General features: G+C 39.0%; 1 protein-coding gene across 1 annotated transcript in view; it reads right to left on the minus strand.

Moving 5' to 3' along the window:
- FAM185A (family with sequence similarity 185 member A) overlaps positions 1-20,570 on the minus strand; it is a gene marked incomplete at its 5' end in the record, with an annotated part of 41,410 nt that extends 20,840 nt beyond the window's left edge. The window contains 5 exons of the mRNA XM_027639995.1: positions 261-302; positions 4,741-4,879; positions 9,406-9,498; positions 12,980-13,089; positions 20,276-20,570. Coding sequence (XP_027495796.1) covers positions 261-302; positions 4,741-4,879; positions 9,406-9,498; positions 12,980-13,089; positions 20,276-20,570 — 679 coding nt within the window. The remainder of the gene's footprint in view (positions 1-260; positions 303-4,740; positions 4,880-9,405; positions 9,499-12,979; positions 13,090-20,275) is intronic.
- Between the last annotated feature and the right edge of the window lie 21 nt (positions 20,571-20,591).

Genomic DNA, 20,591 nt, shown 5'->3' on the forward strand with positions numbered 1-20,591 from the left:
AGACTCAGTTTAACTTGTGCAAAGCCCAGAGAGTACTGGGTGTCAAAAGTGAGACAGTGTGCCTTGCCCAACTACAAAAGGCTGACAGTAAAGTTTGGAAAGGATCTCATTCAGCTACACAGCTATCAGGGCTACTCCTAAAAAGAAAAGAGGGTAAAAACATTTGTGCCAAATCACCTCTTTTTTTACTTTCCCTGTGAATATTTAGGTTTTAGAAAGGAGAAGGGAGGAGCAAGAGATAGAGAGATGGTGGAACATACCTACTGTGATACTCCCTGTTTTGGTCTGAAGGGTGGTGTTACCTATTATGAAAAGAAAAGGGGAAAAAATGTTAAAACTATACTATTTAAACATATTCATAATTTAATTATTTTCTATATTATTGCTTTACAAACAAAAATCTCATTATATGTGGCTAGCAACAAAGTGATTCCAGCCAAGAAAAACACTGAGTAAAGCTAGGCACAGCCTGGATGTGAGGGAGAAAAAAGCAGAGAGGTATTGCAAGGCTAATGCACAGTATTTCCTTACTTTATTTGGGGCGATTTTTTTTTTCCTGTTGCTCTGATGCCTGCAACAGCACTATGCATCATTTAAGTAATTCAACAGGATGAGTAATATAAACAGTTTCTATTTTCCTCTTTTATAAAGGTATACCCCATCCATCTCCCCCAGAGGGAATTTTGTGCTTTATCTTCAAAGTCTACTTCCTGGACCCACTGAACGTTACCTACTCCCTCCAAACTTATTCTTATGTGCATGACAACTCACGATCAATGCTTTCCATTGACTTCAGTGAGGTCTGAGTACATTGGACAAACTAGAGAACATCAAAAAAAAGTGTGTAAAGGCACAAAATGTAGAAGGGTCTCCTACTGAACTTGCATAACTTTGAACAGGTATTGGTGTTTCAGCCTTAATTTCAAAATACATATTCTTCCTCTTTACCTGTATCATCAAGAGAAGCCAGAAGGAAGACAGATACACCTTGTAACATAAAAGCCACTATACTACTAACAGTCTAACTAAATTGTAGATGATTCCACAGTTCCATGTATAAATATCTCTCAGAAAATGCTTTAATTTAAAAACTAAACCACACCATGTCATTCCTGCCATTCTCTCATTCTCCCAAGAGGATGACAGAATGAAGAATAAGGTTGATGACAGTAATCGAGTCCGATTTAGTAATATACAGTATTCACAGTTCTCAGATTTTTCCAAATTGCACGTGGATCAAGCTCTGCCCTATTTTCTGTAATTACACAGTAGTAAACAACCACTAGGGTTAAGTGCATTCCACTGTATATGACCTGTATTTTTCTTAGTGGTTCGTGGGCCGAAAGCTAGAAAAGCAGCCTATCATCAACAGTCTTATATTTATCTTTTCAAACACACACTGTACAAAATACTTACGTGTTCTGAAAATCAGAGCAGGAACAAAAGCATTTTTCAATGAACTTGAAACGTGTTTGGCTTTACTCTTTGATGTTTTTGAAAAGGCATGCTATAATTATCCCACCCTTTTCCCCATTTTATCATGATTAGTACTTAGTACAACCTACAAAAAGGCCTAGGGTTTTGTCAGCCAGCAACTCTCCTGGAGCTGAAGGTAGATTATTGTCAGAACAGTATTATTACTGTTCTTTGTTTTTCTGAGTGTTTTATTTTCTGTTTTGACAAGCAGGTCCTTGAAAAATATTAAACATGTAGAAATCAAACTCCTATTAACCACAGACTTATATGGCAGATAAAACTAATGTTTGGAAATGTCAACATATTAGTGTGAAAAGCTCACTTCAAACATTTAGCTAGAACAAAAGCTGATTTTAAAGCACACAGAAACGTCCTGCTGTGTTGTGACCTGCACTGACTACAGACAGTGCCCCAAAGTGCACTTTTGGCCATGTAATTGTTCTGTGAAGGCCAACATTGAACTTCATATTTCTTGGGCACATCAAGGGCAAAGAGAGAAAGACCTGAGTAGAGGTAATTACTAGTTTGATTATTACAACCAACTGACTTCAGCATTGTGGTGCAATACTATGACATCCAAGATATAATAGTTTTAGCAGAATACTGAAGACTAAACACTGTGGTTTAGTGTTTTGGTTTTTTGGTGCTTCTGAAGAAATAGTTACATTTTCTATCATCTACAAGCCTTGCTTCTCCATGAACACTGTAAACCTTCACTGTAAAACTTCAAACAACAGTATTGTCATAATTGTCATAATGGAAATTTTGATTTAAAAAAAGGTTTTTTTCCATACCAGAAGAATAATTCAGGACCAGAACATGATGCCCAGAAAGGTCATGCAAACTCTGGCCTTGAAAATACTCAAAGCTCAATCAGACAAGGCCATGAGCAAGTTTGCTCCAATTGAGCACACTCAAAGCATTCGTTTGGGCTAGATATCAAATTCCTTCAACTTAAACTATTTAATATCATCATCATTCTGGCCTCCAGACGGGAGGTCTGGAGACACACTATCTATAACGCTGCTGCTTCTTTTCAGAAAGCACGTAAGATCACTCTTGAGGAGAAAAGACAACACACAAAGAATTGTGTCTTGTCGACACCACCTAAGGAGCCTTTCCACTGTGCCTTTTACAACCGGACGCGTTTATCTTGCATTGGCCTCTTTACCACCAATGTGCTTGTAGCAAGTGTGGGTAGAGCCCTTCCCAAATGTTCATTCACGAAGCCTAGCCATGATGAAACTATTTAATGTATAAAATAGTTAATGCAACTCAATCCAAGAGTTGGCTGCAAAGAGGGGTTTCCTTTTCCTCCTATGTGCCCCTTTGTAGAGAAGTTTCACTGTAGTGTTACTGTCTCTTGGCTAAAAGTAGATAATTTCTCAGAATCAGACTTCTTTTTCAAGCATCAAATCAAAAGCTCAATAGCACCTGACGCCTCTCATGTTACAGAAGCCAACGAAAATTACTCAAAATCAATTTCTTCAAAACAATGCATTACTCATTTTCATAAAAGTATGAAGCATGCAAATGAGCAATTAAGAAAGCTTGAACACTGACAGTGTTGCAATCGTACAGCCTGAGTTTCAACCACAAACTGTCTCAGACAGGTTTGTAAAGTTTACGTTGCCCTAACTTCAGTTTTCTCAGAGCAAAGGCAATGAAACCTAGCTTAGTTTTGCGCACAGATGTGCTGATTTGATGCCAGCTATCAGCATATTGTTAGCTACAGGCAAACTGTGCGTTTAGCTGCTCAAGAAACAATCTGTTTTACAAACAAAACAACTACTAAAACTGAGCTACCTGATGAGCAAAAACTATAAGTGAAAGTGATAATTTTTTTTCTACCAGAAATTTTTAATAGGAGTTTGTCTTGTCTACTAATTAGTATGCGTTTGTGTGTGTACTTTAAAAGCATTTGCTCATACTATTAAAGCATGATTGAGGAGCATGATGTTTTGCAGAAAGTGTTTTTCTGAGAAAATTGGCTAGAATTACCAAGAAAATGTTAATGTGCAACTGTTTTTAAAAGAAACAGCTAAAGTAACATTAGGTGTTCCAGACCCATTTAGTAGAGAGTTCACAAAACCAATCCTGAACTAACATAAGAAACGTTTGTATAATTTGGATACAATTCTATTTGGTTTCACACGGTTCTTCAGCTAAATGACAATGAAGCATTACTACGAAAGCAAGTCACTAGCTACAGCAGTTATGATTTCATTTTTGTACCAAGAAAATAAAAACAAACTTTTGGAGGTTCACAGAGAGATGAACATGCTCACAAACTGATCACAGTGTAACAATACAGTCTACAAGTTAGAAAAATACAATAACAACATGAAAAAAAAGCCATTTATTTCTGCCTATGCATACCAAAAGAAACTTTACCTAACTGTTTTAGAAACCATTCTTACATTTATTATAAATGGACAGAGGAGTTGCTCCTTTAAGGAAGAGACAAAACGAATTTCTCAAGCGAGATGACAACATAACATTGCTAAGAAATTGAAGCAAATTGTTCTGAGGTCTATAGCTGAAAATCTGGAACTCAGGCTGAGCTGAGTAATTTTCACTCTTTGTACATTCTCCTGTTTGTTTAACTCAATGTTAAATCACCACAAGCACATTACAGCACAGTCAGAATTTAGTGGAAGTTTTGTTCAATTAGAAAACCACAAGACATTTGAACCTCAACTGCTGTTTAAATAAAAGACTGTAGTTAGTTTCAGTTCTAGGTGAAAGACATTAAAGGGTGGATGGATTAGAGACTTCTTCCCCAATCAAAGAACAGGAACTGTCACCATTCCATTAATAATATAAAGTGCCAGCACACACAGAGGCTATTTCTGCTAAAAACTTCTAATTACTATCACCTTTTATGATAGTTGTTAGTAGATGCTCTACAATTGGATTCTTCTATGAAGAAAAAAAAAGATGGGGAGAGGGAAGAGAAGCCTCTTTACAACTTTTAGTATAATTTTCACTGCTGAATTTTAAAATATTTTGATGTTGTTAATACATGTGATGTTTCTCTCCCACAATACACACTTTTTACAAGTGTGCTCATAAAATTGTTTTTAAAAATAAACACAGTCTGCTAGGTGGCAAAAAAATCAATTCAGTCTTTAATAAAGATAGAATTGTTTTGTTCATACACTTTATGATTTAGTGATAGTCTATTGCATTAGTCCATTTGTTACTGTGAACATCAAAAACACCTTCAAAGTAGCTAAATTTGTGACAGATTTTCCTTCTTACCATGAATACTTCCCAGCATAATATCACCAGCTACTGAAGAGAGAGATGCCGATTCTGCATAGAGATACTTAGTTTTCAGCAGCCCATCTTCAGTAGATATGTTGATGGTTGTCCCTTGCAGCTTCTCTATATTCACACTCTAAGAGAAATAAACTTAAATAAACATAATGCAAAACTTGTCATCACAGTTTGAAAAGGCAGAGGGAAGTAACACTATATAAGACACAAAACAAATGGAAGGCAGTTGCTGGCACAGAACAATTAGAATCAAGTTTTCAGTTAAAAGCTACAGTAGACAAAACAAAAAACCTTTTCATCCAAGAGCTCTAATCAAATAACAAATGATTCTTTATGACCTTCCTGTGAGTTATCACATCTATCACTCAGATGAAGAACCCAAATAGTAATAAACAAATAAAAAAAAGCCTTGCTTTAATTTTTAAAAACAAAAACACTTAATTTTGAAAAGTAAGAAAAAGATAACTTCAGTAATGAAGACTGAACATTCATACAGCATTATGAAACTTGGGGCATTGGTGATGAGTTTTCTGTCACCACAAACTGAAGCATCCACTGTCTTTGTTACATACAGCTATTTACAAAGATTTTTAACTGGCTAACTTTGAAGATGTGGCTTTGGTGAAGGTTTGCAAAAGAGCCACAGTTGCTCCTTTTCTCAGTATGATTGTTCATATTACCTAGGTTACTCAGGCTTCTTTCTTGGACTTAAGCCTCAAGACATACAAAGCCTTGAAAAACTAGGGATAAGAGATCCATTTCTACTTCTTTTCAGCAGAAATGGAGAGAAAGGATAGAATTTCAAAAGTTGCACTATAGATTTGAGAAATAAAAGGTGACAGATGAGATTATCTATGTAAAAATAGCAGTAAGTCATGTGATATAACCTAAACCTATATGAACAAAACCAGAACAATTCCCATGCTTATGCAACAACCATATGAAATTTAAGTCTATTCTTTCTCAGTTAAATTTGATCTATGATGGAGACATACAATAGTTCATACTTTACCCCTATTCAATTTGGTTTTATGTTGCTTACGCAGACTTTCAGTGAAATGCACAAAATCCTTATTCATTACATGAAATGATACACAGCCTTCTAGATTAAACTGTGGCTTACTCAAATTATCTTTGAATCCTCCTTGTCATTTTAGCATTGCCACCCTGTGGAAAAAAAGTTAATATAAAGTAATAAGTCTGCTGTCACTTCCAGTGTTAGATTATATAAATTATAAGCTATGGACGAAGCAAGAGGTATTCTGACAAATAGTCACTAGTGTTGCACAAACTCAATGGTATATTGTGTCCCAAAAAGTGAGCTGAAGAGGATGGTGCAGTATGAACTCTATAACAGCCAAATTATACTGTGGCCTTACCAATCCATACATACTGAGCTTTATGCTGTCTTTACACCCTAAGTCATAAGATTACAGAATGGACTATTGTCTTAAGACTTGTATCATGATGCTACAATACAAATTAGGTCTCCAAGAATGTATCAAGATATATCAACCTTTAAGAAAATCAAAATGCTGTGCTAGAATTAGAGATACTTGACAGTCAATATCTACAATCTCTGCAGGCATTGCTTAGATTCTGTAGCATAGTTCTAAGCAGCATGAACAGTAAACAAAAAACAATTATATTAAGGTATAATTTGTCAATACTGAAAGGGAGAGCAATTCAGCCTTTCATCTTGCAATGCTTCTAACATAACCCTAATAAGCAGAGACCTTAAACATGTCCTCAGTATTTTTCCCCCAGACTACTCCACTACTCCCTCACCCTGGATAGCAAAGTGCAAACCTGCTGTGACACATGGACACAGTAACAAGTAAAAGAAAAGCCACTGTCATTTTAGTCTCTATGATCTAAACTGGCTCTAAAAAGACTTAAATGACTTGCAAAGAACATTTCCAATTTTAGCAGGGCCATCATTGCTATCAGCACAACAAAAATAAAGTGTGCCTCACTCTAAGGGGGAGAAAAAAAAACAACATCTGTATAGTTTGGGTACAAACTGTCTGCCTTGTGGCATTCCCAAACAGGCAAAGGAAACTTCAAAAAAGTTACATCTGTTACTATAGGATGCAAGTTTTGACTCTATTAAGATAAATCATCTTATTTAAAAATTAAGTGCTTTATTATAAACAATCTCACATACCAACACATCTTATTTACCAGTCTTAACTACCTTTCTTAAAAATGTACAGTAATAAAAACAGTTGTTTTGACTCCAGATAAAAAGGTACAATAAACAATAAAACAAAAATTACTAATACCATGAGCATTTGTTTCAGAATAGCACAAAGCTGAAGGGAGGTGAGGGAAGAGGTAAGTCAGACTGATCAAGTATAAGACTAAAAAAGTACTTCTTGATAGGGAAAGTGTGGAAAAAAATAGGATTGCTTTTTACTGAGAATAAATATATTTAACTCTTGTGGATTTTTAGCAGAACACATATGTCTGGCACTGCTAAATAAGTGTTATAGAAAAGCCCCCGTGGCACAGATTAGCTAATGACTCCCCAGTCAAACAAATTTAATTATTTTTGTCCACTGAACCATCAGGTTTTCTGGAGAAATTCCTCCCCTTCAGAGTAGAGCCTTGAGAGTTGCAGTTACTGAGACTGACCATGTGCTCAGGTTAACATTTCTCCCCTTATTATCACAGGATATTCTGAGTTGGAAGGGACCCACCTAGTTTCTTACCCTTTAAAAAAAAAGGGTCAGTCTATCTTTGTAAATCAGACTGAGAATGTTTTTGCACCTGAACACATTTTCAAGATGAAAACTAGCATCCTGCTATGTTTAAATAAGACATATATAGCTCTTTCCCTACATATTCCTGTTCTTGGCCCTCCTTTTTGTGCTATTCTTGCTCAAACATCTTACTAGGGTATTCTCCAACTTCCCCCTCAAAAATATTCTCAGTTTTTCAAGTGTTTAGTGCCTTTTAGCACATTCTCCTCTGTCCACCTCCAGGAGGGGGCTGGAAACAGAGCCATAACTACATAGTGATGACTGCAACTGATGGAGGAAACATCTCATGCAAACACACACAGGAGACACAACACTGACTGATTATTAACAGAAGTGGGAAATTGCGAAAAGAAATCTCAGCCCTTCCTAACTACAAAGTTTGTTAGTGAGTTCAAAAACATAAGCTCAAGTATTGTTCCATAACTATGAATTCCTGTTAAAATGCCTTACTCCACTCAAGTTACCGCAACTTTACAACCCTGAGAGCGACTTCTAGTAATATTACAGACTACAGAAATACTGCAGTCTGTAATGATCACAAAGAAACACTTAGGAACACAGAGAAACACTTCAACTTAATTTGTATAAAGTTTGTTTCATTGTTTCAGAAGGACAATGAGTCTGAAAAGAGTTAAATTTTTTTTAAGTATTTAAAGGCTCAGAGCAAAGCAACTTCATTAATTATATTTTCACATAGATACAAATTTAATTATTATATTAATTACATAAAAGGCAGTCTATCACCCACTACAAGGAAACACAAATAATTTAGCATTGATGGTTTTTGGAAAATCCAATGGCAAGTTGTTTATTTTACAGCAGGACATTAAGAACAGCTCACAGCTGGCTCTATGTAAGTGAGAATATGATCTCAGAACCCAAGGTACAGGGTGTACAACAATGCCAAATGGCACTTCAGAGATGATTTTGGATGTCTAGAACTTAACGGGTTGGTCTCAAATGTATCCTTGGCAAGACAGAGTTACCCAGACAGTTACCCTTGGCAAGACAGAGCTACTCTTCCTGATTCTTCCCAGTACTGTTAGTTTAAAGGATACCTATTGATTCTGACAGACCACACATCCAAACTGCTTCCAGACTGGGCTCAGCTCTGCACGTTCATGCAGCAATGCTTCAGATCTATTGATTACTAATGCAATCAGTTGCACGGACATTATGATACCTAAATATTCGAGCTGAGCCTGAAAACAACACTGGGTGAGAGAACATTACTATTATGTAGGGGAGTTTAGCTCTATATTATTTTAAATAAAGGAGAATGGACTACTTATGTCAAGAAACAAAACCATATTACAGTAGCTTATGTTTTGTCTCATACTGCCACCTACTGAAAAAAAGCAAGCTACTTCTCTACAAAACTTTTCTGTTTGTGATTCTTCATCTCATAGCAAGATGTGATTACATTTCCTCAGATGCAAAGAAATCTGCAAAACCTTCTACTCCTCCATTCTTACCACCATATAATGCTGGAAGTGTACAGCATGTACAAATATCAAGCCACTATTCATGAGACACTAAAATAAACTCCTGGGCCTACTGCAGAATCCAAGTGCCTGGATATCACCCAAGGAGAAAGTTTAAGAGTGTTGTGAAGGTCTAAATAATTAAAGCTGATGGGCTGCATCAGTCAGCACAACCTCTGCGCTGAGGGAATGATCACATGCTTATTCCTGTTCTGTCTGTGGAGCCTGTTTATTTATCCAAATCAAGCATAAGATAACTTAACAGAAAAATGTAAGAAATAGTGAAATGACAAACCAGTGAGGATCATTAAATATTCTTTAGCATATTCCTCAAATTCAGTAATTTTGTAAGAGACGAACTGAATAAGCCATTGAAGAGCATTTTAGTGCCTACTTACCCCCTTCTCTGTTGCACAAATATCTGTATTTCCATAAAGCGTTCCAAGACCAATGACTTTGCCACCATTTGTCCGTATATCAATTTTATGGCTCTGAAAAAGGTTTAAAAAAAAGTCATCACTTAGGATAACCATAATTAAAAAAACAAGTTCTTGTTTTTCAAGTTGTACCACATTAACCACCTTAGATGACAAATTTCCATTTTACTGTGAAGGTTTCTTCTCAAGTGATTGCCAAATGTGCTGTTTATTTCATAGAATGGTTTGGGTTGGGTGGAACTTTAAGATCAGCTCCTTCCAACCCCCCTGCTGTGGGCAGGGACACCTTCCACTGGACCAGGTTGCTCAAAGTCCCATCCAACCTGGCCTTGAAGAGTTCCAGGGATGGAGCATCCACAGCTTCTCTGGGCAACCTGTTCTGGTGTCTCACCACCCTCACAGTCAAGAATTCTTTTCTAATATCTAATCTAAACCTACTCTTTTTCAGTTTGAGGTCATTCCCCCTTGTCCTGTCACTACATGCTCTCTATTTTCCCCGTGGAGTCAAACTCAAGTCACCTTTCCCCTTAATTTTCCATACAGGTGAGTGGTTGTGGTTGTTTTTTTTTTTTGTTGGTGGTTTTTTGTCATCGTTTTTGTTTTAACTAGAAAAACACTCTCACTATCTGTTGAACGAAGGAACAGGGGAATAAAGAGGGAACTCAGTGTCTTCCACTGAAGATGTGTGAGACGCCTGGAAATTCTTGTCATCAATAGCACAGTCACAGAGTCAGAAGTAATTGCTGAACATGGCAACAAAATTAAAGGGTCTCTCTGGTCTCTTTGTCACTGCTAAGCTGATAGACTGTGATAAGAAGCAGGAGAAAAAAAAATTAAAAAGAAGCAGTATCACTTTCTCAATAAAGAATTTGTCAATAATTCATACTCTGAAGAAGACCTAGATCTCATAATTGTATTTTGGAATTACTGCTGTTCTCAGTTGACCTAGAGATTTGGAAGGGACAGGTGAACTGGATTTTAGTCAATTAAAAAATAAAAAAACCCCACGCCACTGAAAAAAATCTCAGTAAAGCAACCCTCAACAAATCTCATTGGCTGAGTAATGCCTACTACACCAAAATTGCCAGACTAAATTCATTAAAAAACCTCATACTGAATACTCATCTTTTCTGTTGAAGCATTAGCATCCATGACAAAGGAAAGTAGATATGAAATCTCTAGGTCTTTTGTAAAGACATCACTGAGTATACCAAAAATCAGCATGACTTTTGAGGTACAAGTTATACTAACAACTTCTTGCAGTCTGTAGCAATGACAAGAGAATTAGCAGTTGTGATGTTTGCTGGTGCTCTTGAGCGATCCCCACACGACCAGATTTTTTTATTTGAAGTCATTCATTGATCTTTTGCTCTCTACTGTAAAGAAAGGGTCTCCTGCTTTGTTAGTCAATGAGGTTTGTGAACACCACGACAGCCAAGCAATATTAAACAGTTTTAATCCATCCAGGAGAGGGCACTGTCACTTCAGTTTGCTCCGTAAAGCATATTCCCTAAAGGAGAATGAGGTCCTGTGCTCCACTACAGTATCTAGCCTATAAGGTTTTTAGTAGTTTTGGAAAAATCGTGAAGGTTAATACTTCTGTTTCTTACTAATGATTCTGCTTCACTGACAATACAGAGTATAATTCCTGAAGCTGTAGTAGAAAAAATGAGTTGCAATCCCTTTGCTAGAACTACAGCACTTCTTAAAAACAAGGTGAGACTAAAGCCTGGCTGTATGGCTAAGAGATACTGTAACTGAACAGCTGTTTACTCTTGCAAATACCTGTATGGTTGCAATTTTAATTCAAACCCTTCATCTCGCTACTGCAGAGTCAATAAAACCCAAGAGTGGTAACATATCTTCTCTAGTATTGTTTGTTAAAGCCATCACAATAACCAGAACAAAGACAAGCGATCACCACTCACAACCCAAAAGAATACTTAGGTTAAAAAAACCCAAAGCCTTGTAATTTAACAAACCTTTGTTTTAAAAAGAATTTCAGTTGAAATCTGCCATTCTTTCCTGATACTTCAAAATTCTAGAAGCCTTCTGGAACAGAGTTCTTCCTTTCACCTGAGGCTTAAGGGAGCGAAGAAGCTTCCTGTGGCCACCAAATCAGTGGAAACAGAGGCACACACACAGAGGAAGAATCAATTTTTACATTTGCAGTTTTGCGAATCAAGCAAGGCTCAAAGCTGACAGAAGAAAAAAGAAACACTAAGCTCATCTAAACTATAGGGAGACCATGGAGGAGCCATTCACAAAAGCTTCAAACTGGTGACTTTGCAGCCTTCTTTTCAGTTCATTACAGAATATTGTTTCACTGTTACTTGAAGTCTCAAGAAAAACAGAGCTGACTCAATTTTTTAAAATTCAAGATTTTTCACATCTCAGGTTGCATATGAGACAAGATTCCCAGGATACTAGTTAGCAGTCTTTTCTCAATATCCACTTTTTCCATGACATTGTGAAAACTTCTTGATATGATGGCAGGTTGTGATTACTGTTATTATTGCTGGTTAAAAACACCTTGTTTCCTCATATTATGTAGTTTCTCATGCACTGCTATTGTCATTATTGTACAGAGTAATTTTTAACCAAATCTTTAGACAGGCAACACATAGTTTTTAACTTTTTGTTAGATTTCGTTACCTTCACATGACTAATATGGCAAATTACACAGAATCTGAAAGATACAGGTTGTCTGTAGTTCACTGAAGGTGGAGTAAACCCAGCTCTGTTGTATATTAAATCTCCACCTAGGTTCAGTTTCCCCCATGTGTGTTATAAAATCATCTCTTACCACAGCAGAGAAAAATGTTGATTTTTCCTATCTCAAAAAAACCCCCAAACTTAAACTTCGAAATTGTCATATTTGAAATGTCCTTCTTTTGAATTTATATCAATTCCTGCAGGTAAAATTCCAAATCTTCAAGTCAATTTGATTCCAAGTAGCACCTAAGTCAGATAAACTGTGATTAGTTTTACAAAAGCTTATGTCAGCAACACTGAAGTCTTAACCTTGAAGAACAACAAGGTCATGATTCTGATATATACAGTATTTATCAGATATATTTCAGTCAGGTATTTTAGACACATAAAGTGTAACTCCTGATTGAAAATTACCCTAAAGGGTTTGTCAATAGCACTGATATATCAATTATAAAAAAAAAAAAATCCACAGAAAAAAGCAGCAACATGCTGCAAAGTCTTGATTGAGCAAGCATAACTACTAACCTTCTAGACAGGAAATCCCAGTCTATTTTTTTTCTTTGAGGGGCAGAGTGGACAGAGATCAGGCTTATTGCTGTCACTGTGCTGTCTTCGGCTATCACACATACATGGACTTTGTGTCATAATTGCATGCAATAATTAAAGGTGAAGTGCTACACACACAGCAATACTATGAGTGTTACAATGAGAAATATCAGAGTACTTCTCAGCTCCAAAAGTGGTATTTAGATTTTGATACTATATTCCACTACACAATCCCCTTTCAAACACTGTCTAAGAGGGGGAGGGTTCTCTGTACCTTTATTGACTGCAAGACACTAGTCCCCTTCTCCGTTTCTATTTTGCAGTTATCACATTCTATTTTCTGAATCTTCACACAGCCAGTCCCTGATGTTTTGATATCCAAATCTAGAATTAAAAGAGAATTAGCAACAGAATGAGGAAAGTCAGATCTCTTTAACACAGTGTTTGATCACTTCATATAGTAACTATATGTAGTAGGGGAAAAAAATCAGCTTCTTTCTTACTTTAGAACCTTCTTGCAAAGTTTGACCATGCACTTCCAATTGCATGACTAGTCACTATCAACAATCGACACTGAAAGTTCAGTAAGCCTGGGTACAAGCCCTCCAGCTTCAGGAGAGAGCATTGAGGTAGCAGAGTGACTATAACCTCTGGAAAGGAATCAGCAGGGTGTGGTCCCTTAGTGAAGTTTTATCTTTTTTCTTTTTCAATTCCACCTCCATCTCACAGCTACCCTAGTCACCAGTTCTAATTCAGGAGTATTAGAAATTCTCCTGAGACATTTGGGCACCCTGACACGGGTTTTTGGGGTGGAAGACTGGTAGGTTGCCTGAGATCACATATAGAGTAATAAGGTTCAACAGCATAAACACACAGGCCTTGCTTAGGCCTGTGCTGCTCAACTAGTCAGTGGCACAACCCAAAACTAGGTATAGAAGCATTTGCATGTGTCATTCTTCCCCAGCCTTCTGGAAAGCTGACTTACTCCCCTGGCATGTTTGCCTCTAGTCTGAATCACCTCACCTTGTTACTGTTCATGCTCCCACAAAGAAAAATCACTAGGTCTTGTAGATAATAAAGCAGCAAAAGCATTTTTTTTGCCACTTGAGCTCATCCCCAAGTCTAAGCAACTGTGAAGAAGTTTGACAATGTTAGGTCTGGGGATTCTGACTATATTGATAATCATTTATACTAATGATCACCATGAAGATTGGCAAAAGGTAAAGGCAGAAATGGAAAAAAAAGTGGGTTTCTTCTTCTAAGGATAGAAGGCAGAAAGAAGAAAAAGAAAACAGGATTCAGAAGTGTTTGCTGCAAGATACGTAACTGAAAGACTAAGAGAGATAGTGAGCCCCACTACTCTCTTAAGAAAATAAACCTTCACTTAAACACATGTGAAAGTCTTTCCTTCAGCTCCACTGCCCACTAAGGTGACCAGCAATATCAAAAGAAGAATCAGAGTATGCATAACCAGCTTTGCCCCAGTGAGATTGCCAAGTCAGACCTGTGACCCAGCAGAGCCTGAAGATCAATACTGTCACACCACTGCTCAGGACAGGTGCTGGAATCATGCTGACAGTAAGCTTGAAGACCGTGAAGCTGAGACTGGGAGCTCCAATTAACAACAAATGAAAGTTCTGCCACCTGACAAATCAGGAGAACCCAAGGGAGAGAGCTAAAACACATAACATCTTTGCTGCGTGTTACCTTATTGCCCCAGTAAGCAAAGAGGTTAAATTTAGTGAAGGATGTAGACTGTTCACAAGTAACAATTCCCTAAGAAAGAAGGCTACAAGAGGTGGACTGGATAATTCTCAGAATGTTGTTTTATTTGCAGATACTATTTTCTTAGTCTCTTCACAGAAGACTTCCAAGAAAAAGATACTGTGACCAAGACTGTAGTCAAACTACATTTCTTTAAGTAAACTCTATGATACACTTTGAGGCATGTAAAAGCACAAAACCAGGCCAAGTGGACTGCTGACTACCATTAGAGGCTCAAGGGCCACCTCTACAAGGTTTTATGTTGGTAAAGCCTAAACAGTTTCACTAGACTAAAAATATCTGAGTGATATCTGAGCTATTTCATTTTGATCAATGCTGATCCACAGGTTCTGAAGGTTAGCCAAAACTTTTACATAAGGTTTTACTTCTCAGGGAGCAGTTGGATTGTTTAAACACAGTTCCCAGAGAGATACAAACAGAAGCACTCTCCAAATATCTACATTTGAAACAGCATGTCCCTGCACAGCAAAAACCTGGAGAGTTAAAAAAGAAAGCAATGTTATTTTTGAAATACAAGCTGTCTTGCCCAAAACTGCTCAATTTCCCCACTGGAGAACTGTGCAGTTCGTCAGAGGATCTACATCCAAGACTCCTGTTATTTTGCTTTCTGAGAAGGGACTCCCAAAAGCCTGTTTGCTTGTGCAAATCTTTGAATTCAATCAGCTCGATACTCTCTTGCCCTTATTGGTTCTGTCAAAAAGGAAAAGGTTTGGGAGCAGTCAGTTTAGTCATGATACAAACTTACTTAGACTTTTACAAGAATAAGTTTTTATTAAACTTCTGATCCTGTAGCACATATTATGGCCATAATTTGAAAGGTGGGTTAGTAGTGTAATCCTGGCTATATCAAACATGGGTGCTAAAAGAAGACACAGAAGTGTGGAAATTCATGAGCATGCTGTTAAGAAACACCAGGGATTTCTGAAAATATACTTTGATCCTCTGCAGAGTCACAGCACTTTGCTAGCCTTGATACAGCAAAAATTAGTGGACAAGGAATTGGGTCCCCCTATCTCACAGACTTCCTCAAGAAGTGATAGACATCTCCAAAAAGAAGCAGGTTAAAAACTGGATAATATTGCCAATGGAATTTTAACAAGAAGGAACAGGATACAATCTGTTTCAGTGCAAAACCTACAGAAATAGCCAGTTTGATTCCTCCTTAGCAAAGACTAGGACTGAAGCCAACTTTAGCCACACAAACCTCAAAGAATACATAGAAAGCTACAATATTTGAAATAGACTGAAAAATTATTTTTAAGTGACTCAGCAGCCCTAGACCACTAGAATAATCTCAAATTATGGTTATACAAGACCTCAGTTGAGTTTACTTCTGAGTACTCAGCCAACGTACATTAACCAGAAATCAAAGTTCTTCAGGTTTAATTAGCACATGCAGTTCAATATGCCAAGACACAGAGTTCTCACTATGTGCTCCAAATCTACAGCCATGTGTCTATACTGTTCCTGGAATAAACAGATAACATATATATGAGGCCTGAAGGAAAATAAACAAACTAGATTAGAGAGGAATTCATTGACATCTAAAATCTATGAAGGTTAAACAAATCAGAGGATTATCAGATCATGTATGATATTGGAATACTATACAGCCCTTAAAACTAGACACTAAAACAGAAATAGAGGATCTGTTAGTATTTGCCCTACTAAACTGCTTGCAAATTCAGCAAGTTCAGCATCTACCATCTTCCACACATGTTCTTCAGGCTCTAAGGAGCTGTGGTGGGGGAAAAAAAGTTTTCCCCCTGGAGTTAAAGAAATGGTAACCCCTGAGGGGGTGGTGTCCCTTGGAATTGAGTCAATCAGCACTCCTGCAAAATACAAACATATCACAACCAGACTGGAAAAGAAGGAGGAGGTAGTTGTTGGGGGGGAAAGGTGGCCATGTTCTGAAGCCACAAGGAGAGGGGTCCAGAGTCTCGTTGGGGGCTAGGCCCCCCCCCCAACCCCAGCTGGGGGGCTGCAGGAACTTGGAACAGTGTTAGACTGGGCCAAGTATCTGTAGCTGGAAAGCTGGGAGTTTTTCTCCACTGTGAGTGGGCAGCAGGAGCAGCGGCAGAGACAGCAGTGAACGGAGGCTACGGCTGAAAGCCAAGAGATAAGGAGATGCAGCAGAGATGGCATGCAGCAACACAGAGAGAACTCCGGCAAGGAGAGAGAGAAAGCCAGCAACAGAGCAGGACTAAGCTCTACAGAGAGAGAGAGTTTGGGGTAAGAACTGAAACAAATTCCCCAAACCTCTCTGAGACCTCCTAGAGAGGAGGAGGAGATGGACTCCTATTTGAGAGGAGTCTTGGAGTACAGCAGCACCAGAGAGAGAGGAGCTAAGAAGCTCAGGCATCCCAGAGCTGGACCAGGATGGCTGGACGGAATGCAGAGGGGGTGACCTTGGCCCCCCCCCCCGCTGCTGCTGCCATGCTGGCAGTTGAGACAGAGCACAGAAGCTCTGATAGAACTCTTGAGGCAAAGACTTTCAACTGAAAGCTGCTCGAGACGTTCTGACTCAGAGGTAAATCCCCTGAGGAAGGGACTTTCACGAAGATGCCCCTGCACTTTGTGATATGCCCATGGTGAAGTGAGTTTTGTCCCTGCTGGCAGTCCACGGGCAAGATCTTCGTTGGAGTCAAAGGGCCAAGAGGGGGAGAGGAGATGCCCCCCTTGTGTGTATTGGAAAGAGATCCAGCTACAACGCTCCAGCTACAGCTGCTACATGGAAGAAGAGAGGCTGCTGCCCTGAGAGTGGAAACGATCTTTCCTTTTCCCTTCTGGACTTGTACTGGGGGGAGAATAGATCTGATCCATTGTAAATACTGATTTATCATAGGAGAGATAGTTAAGATTGTATATATAATGTACTGTAATATTTATTTGTATAGTGATTGTAATATAATACCCTTTCCCCCCATATTGAGTCTTGTATCTGGAAAACTCATCTCACATTGGGGTGAGATGTGGGAGGGGGGGCTTGGACTCAGGAATTGGATTTTAGGGGTCTCAAACTATGAGAGGCGTTTTAGATGACTTAGAGCTTCCTGGATAAGCTCCAGCCCAAATTGCGAAAGCTGTTATGAAATGCCTTAAATTCCAAAATAAAGAAAGAAGCTAGAACACTGTAAAGACATTCACATCAACTTCTCAGCTTCTTACAGGTAAGTGACAAAAAGAGTTCAGACAAAAAGGTCTAAGCAGAGCAGAGTTAACATCCTCCTCACACATTCAAGGTAGTCCAGAGAAAAGCCAAAGTCTTGGCAGAGCAACAACAGTTCCTTTCTGGTTTGAGATGTGTTTTTACAAGGGATAAGATCTTTTGTTTATGCAATGATATTTAATGGATAATTCTTTTCTAAATAAACAAGAAGAGCAACTCAAGCACAAGTAAGAGGTGAAAGGACACATAGTAGAACCTCACTGGCAAGCAGCAATTCTACTTCACTGAGTAAAAAAAAACAACTTTACATTTTAGGAAAGATATCCCCAGATATGCTTGCATAACAGCATGAATAGACAATACTAATATCATCCTAATTATGGGGTGACAAATAGCAACTTGTGGAAGGGCATTATAATACACAGACTGTCCACGGAACCCAAACTGCATGACCTTACCACAAACCCAAGTGGAACACCTTAGAAACCTATAAACTAAGAAAAACTGTTTCAAGACCATAAGATGGCCTGCAGTGTTGGCTGGCATTCAGAATATAGTAAGAATCTCAAAGACAGGACAAAAGCTAAATGATTTTTTCCCATCAATTAGGATTCATTATTGAGACCTTTAGGAAGGTTTCCCACATTGAAACTCTTTATGAAGCCTGAGATTCTCCAGATATTAACACAACGAATTCTATTTCCCAGATAGATTTGACTCATAATAGTCACTCGGAGATCCTGGAGAAACTGAAATATTAAATGATTAACAGCTACAGTGGGCAGACACACCTGGTACCAGAGAATTGAAGGGTAAAAAAAAAGGTTTGTTTGATTCTCAGTAATTCTGGGATGGACTCTATAAATGTACTACAAACAAGCCAAAGCAACCCTTGCATTTGCCAAGCAGAGGATGAAAAGGGAGGAAAAAAACAAACTAAGATTGTAAATGAAAATTATTAGTGAAGAGTCAAAACTACAAGTCCTTGCAGAAGAGAGTCCTGTTCAGTGACAGAGTCAATGAATATAGATGTAACAGCTGATCTCTTTAAGAGAATGAACTTGGATTTTCAGATGTCTTTAACAATATCCTTAGTTCTATATTGTCTTTCAGCTATAAGCTATGCACCACCTTCAACACTACAACAATTTGGAAATTAGCACAAATAGCAAGGTTGAAAAATTTTATCAGTGAAACCAAATTACTGAGACTAGTTAAAAATTCACTGATGAACTGCAGAAAGACCTTGGAATACCACCTACTAAAATGATAAAAAAGCAGGAAATGGAATTGTGGGACTGTGGCAAGAGGCGGGGAGTTCACCAGGAAGTTTTCACTCTGAAACTGTTTACATGTGTGCAGGGACACCCGGAACAGAGATCCATTGAGGGGCTGAGTGTATCAGGCTCTGAAAACCCTGTGATGAAAACAGTTGACAGCTAAGAGAACATTTAGATGAAATGTCATTTATGTTTGTTCTGCTCTTACTCTTCCCTGAGCATCTGTTTCTGACTGCTACCAGAGAAAGGACAGTGGGCAGTTGGACTTGTGGTACAAATCAGTACAGCCATTCTAACACACTGAGGGTAGGAAGGGTGAGATGGCCCTGATTTTATTTACAAAATATCTGTGTCCGTATTAGTTGCTAGGAAACAAAACAGACCATATGTTTTAATAAACATATTTAAAAAACACCCCTTCAGTTACAAACAGTGTTAAAAAAAAAGTAAGTTATAGGGATGAGTACAGCTGGAAAACGTGAGAATGATGTTATGTCAAACCCATGGCACTTCTCCAGTTTGAATTATAGACAGTTCAGGTCCTTCTAAAAGAAAACAAGGGAAAAAAAGCACATAGCAGAATTTTCCCTAAAATACAAGGGGGAAAAGCAAGATAAGATAAAAGGTGCCAAACGTCTTTGCTGTATCATGTTCTACAGAAGTCACAGATGACACAGAGTTCGCAATCTGATGACTGCTTTAAACCTTGTAACTCATGTGGGGTATTTTGTTTGTTTGAGGGGTTTTTTTGGCACCTGTTTTGCCTAAAATACATTTTGGGTTGTGAGTTCGTTATTTATTAAAAATAAAAAGTTGTGCTCATGGTAAGGAAATAGCTGCAACGTTGTTATATCTTAGAGTTACAAAGGTACCATAGATTAAATAGGATTAAATCTGACTTCTAACAAGTATGGGCACAACCTGCAGAGCTCTGGTTTAGCTTTGAGCACTTCTACTTGCACAAATCCATAGGAAATAAACGGGAACAGCCCTTGGAATGCAGGCGTGCACAGCACATGCTGAGGATGCTGCCTCCGAGCCGAGGTTACGCCTTTTCTGGAGCAGCAGGTGCCAGAGCAAAAACAGTGTGCTGCAACTACCACTCACCAGCGGGAGCTTCAGCGCTAACTACTGCTGACAAAAAGAGGTCCGCAAATCGAAAACAACCAAAACATATATCCAAACACCCACGGAGTCAATAAACAGAAAACCCGGGGCGTTCTTAACGCCCTAATTCGGGGGGGCACGATGCCATGCCCGCACACCGGCTCCCAGCCGCAGCAGCGCCCGCCCAGCCCCCGCCGAGAACCCCACCCAGGGGCTCCTGCGCACCCACCGAACTTCACCGGCGTCCGCACCTCCACGGCGGCCTTGCTGTCCACGCCGTCCGCCACGATCGCCACCTGCCCCAGCGCCTCGTCGTGCTCCACCCGCACGGGCTCCCGCTCCCGCCCGCGGGGCGCGGGGCTCCCGCCGCTCACGGCCACGAGCACACGGTCCGCGCCCGGCCAGCGCTGCGGGTCCAGCGGGCGGACGCTCACCTGGCACGGCAGGCGCACCCGCAGCCGCCCCCGCGGGCTCACGGGCAGCTCCCACTCTCGCGGCGCGGGCGGGCCGGGGCCGCTACGCCCGCGGCGCGGGGGGACGGGCGG

Source organism: Corapipo altera, unplaced genomic scaffold (genome assembly GCF_003945725.1).
Source record: "Corapipo altera isolate COAL_440 unplaced genomic scaffold, ASM394572v1 1b, whole genome shotgun sequence".
Taxonomy (NCBI): Eukaryota; Metazoa; Chordata; class Aves; order Passeriformes; family Pipridae; genus Corapipo; species Corapipo altera.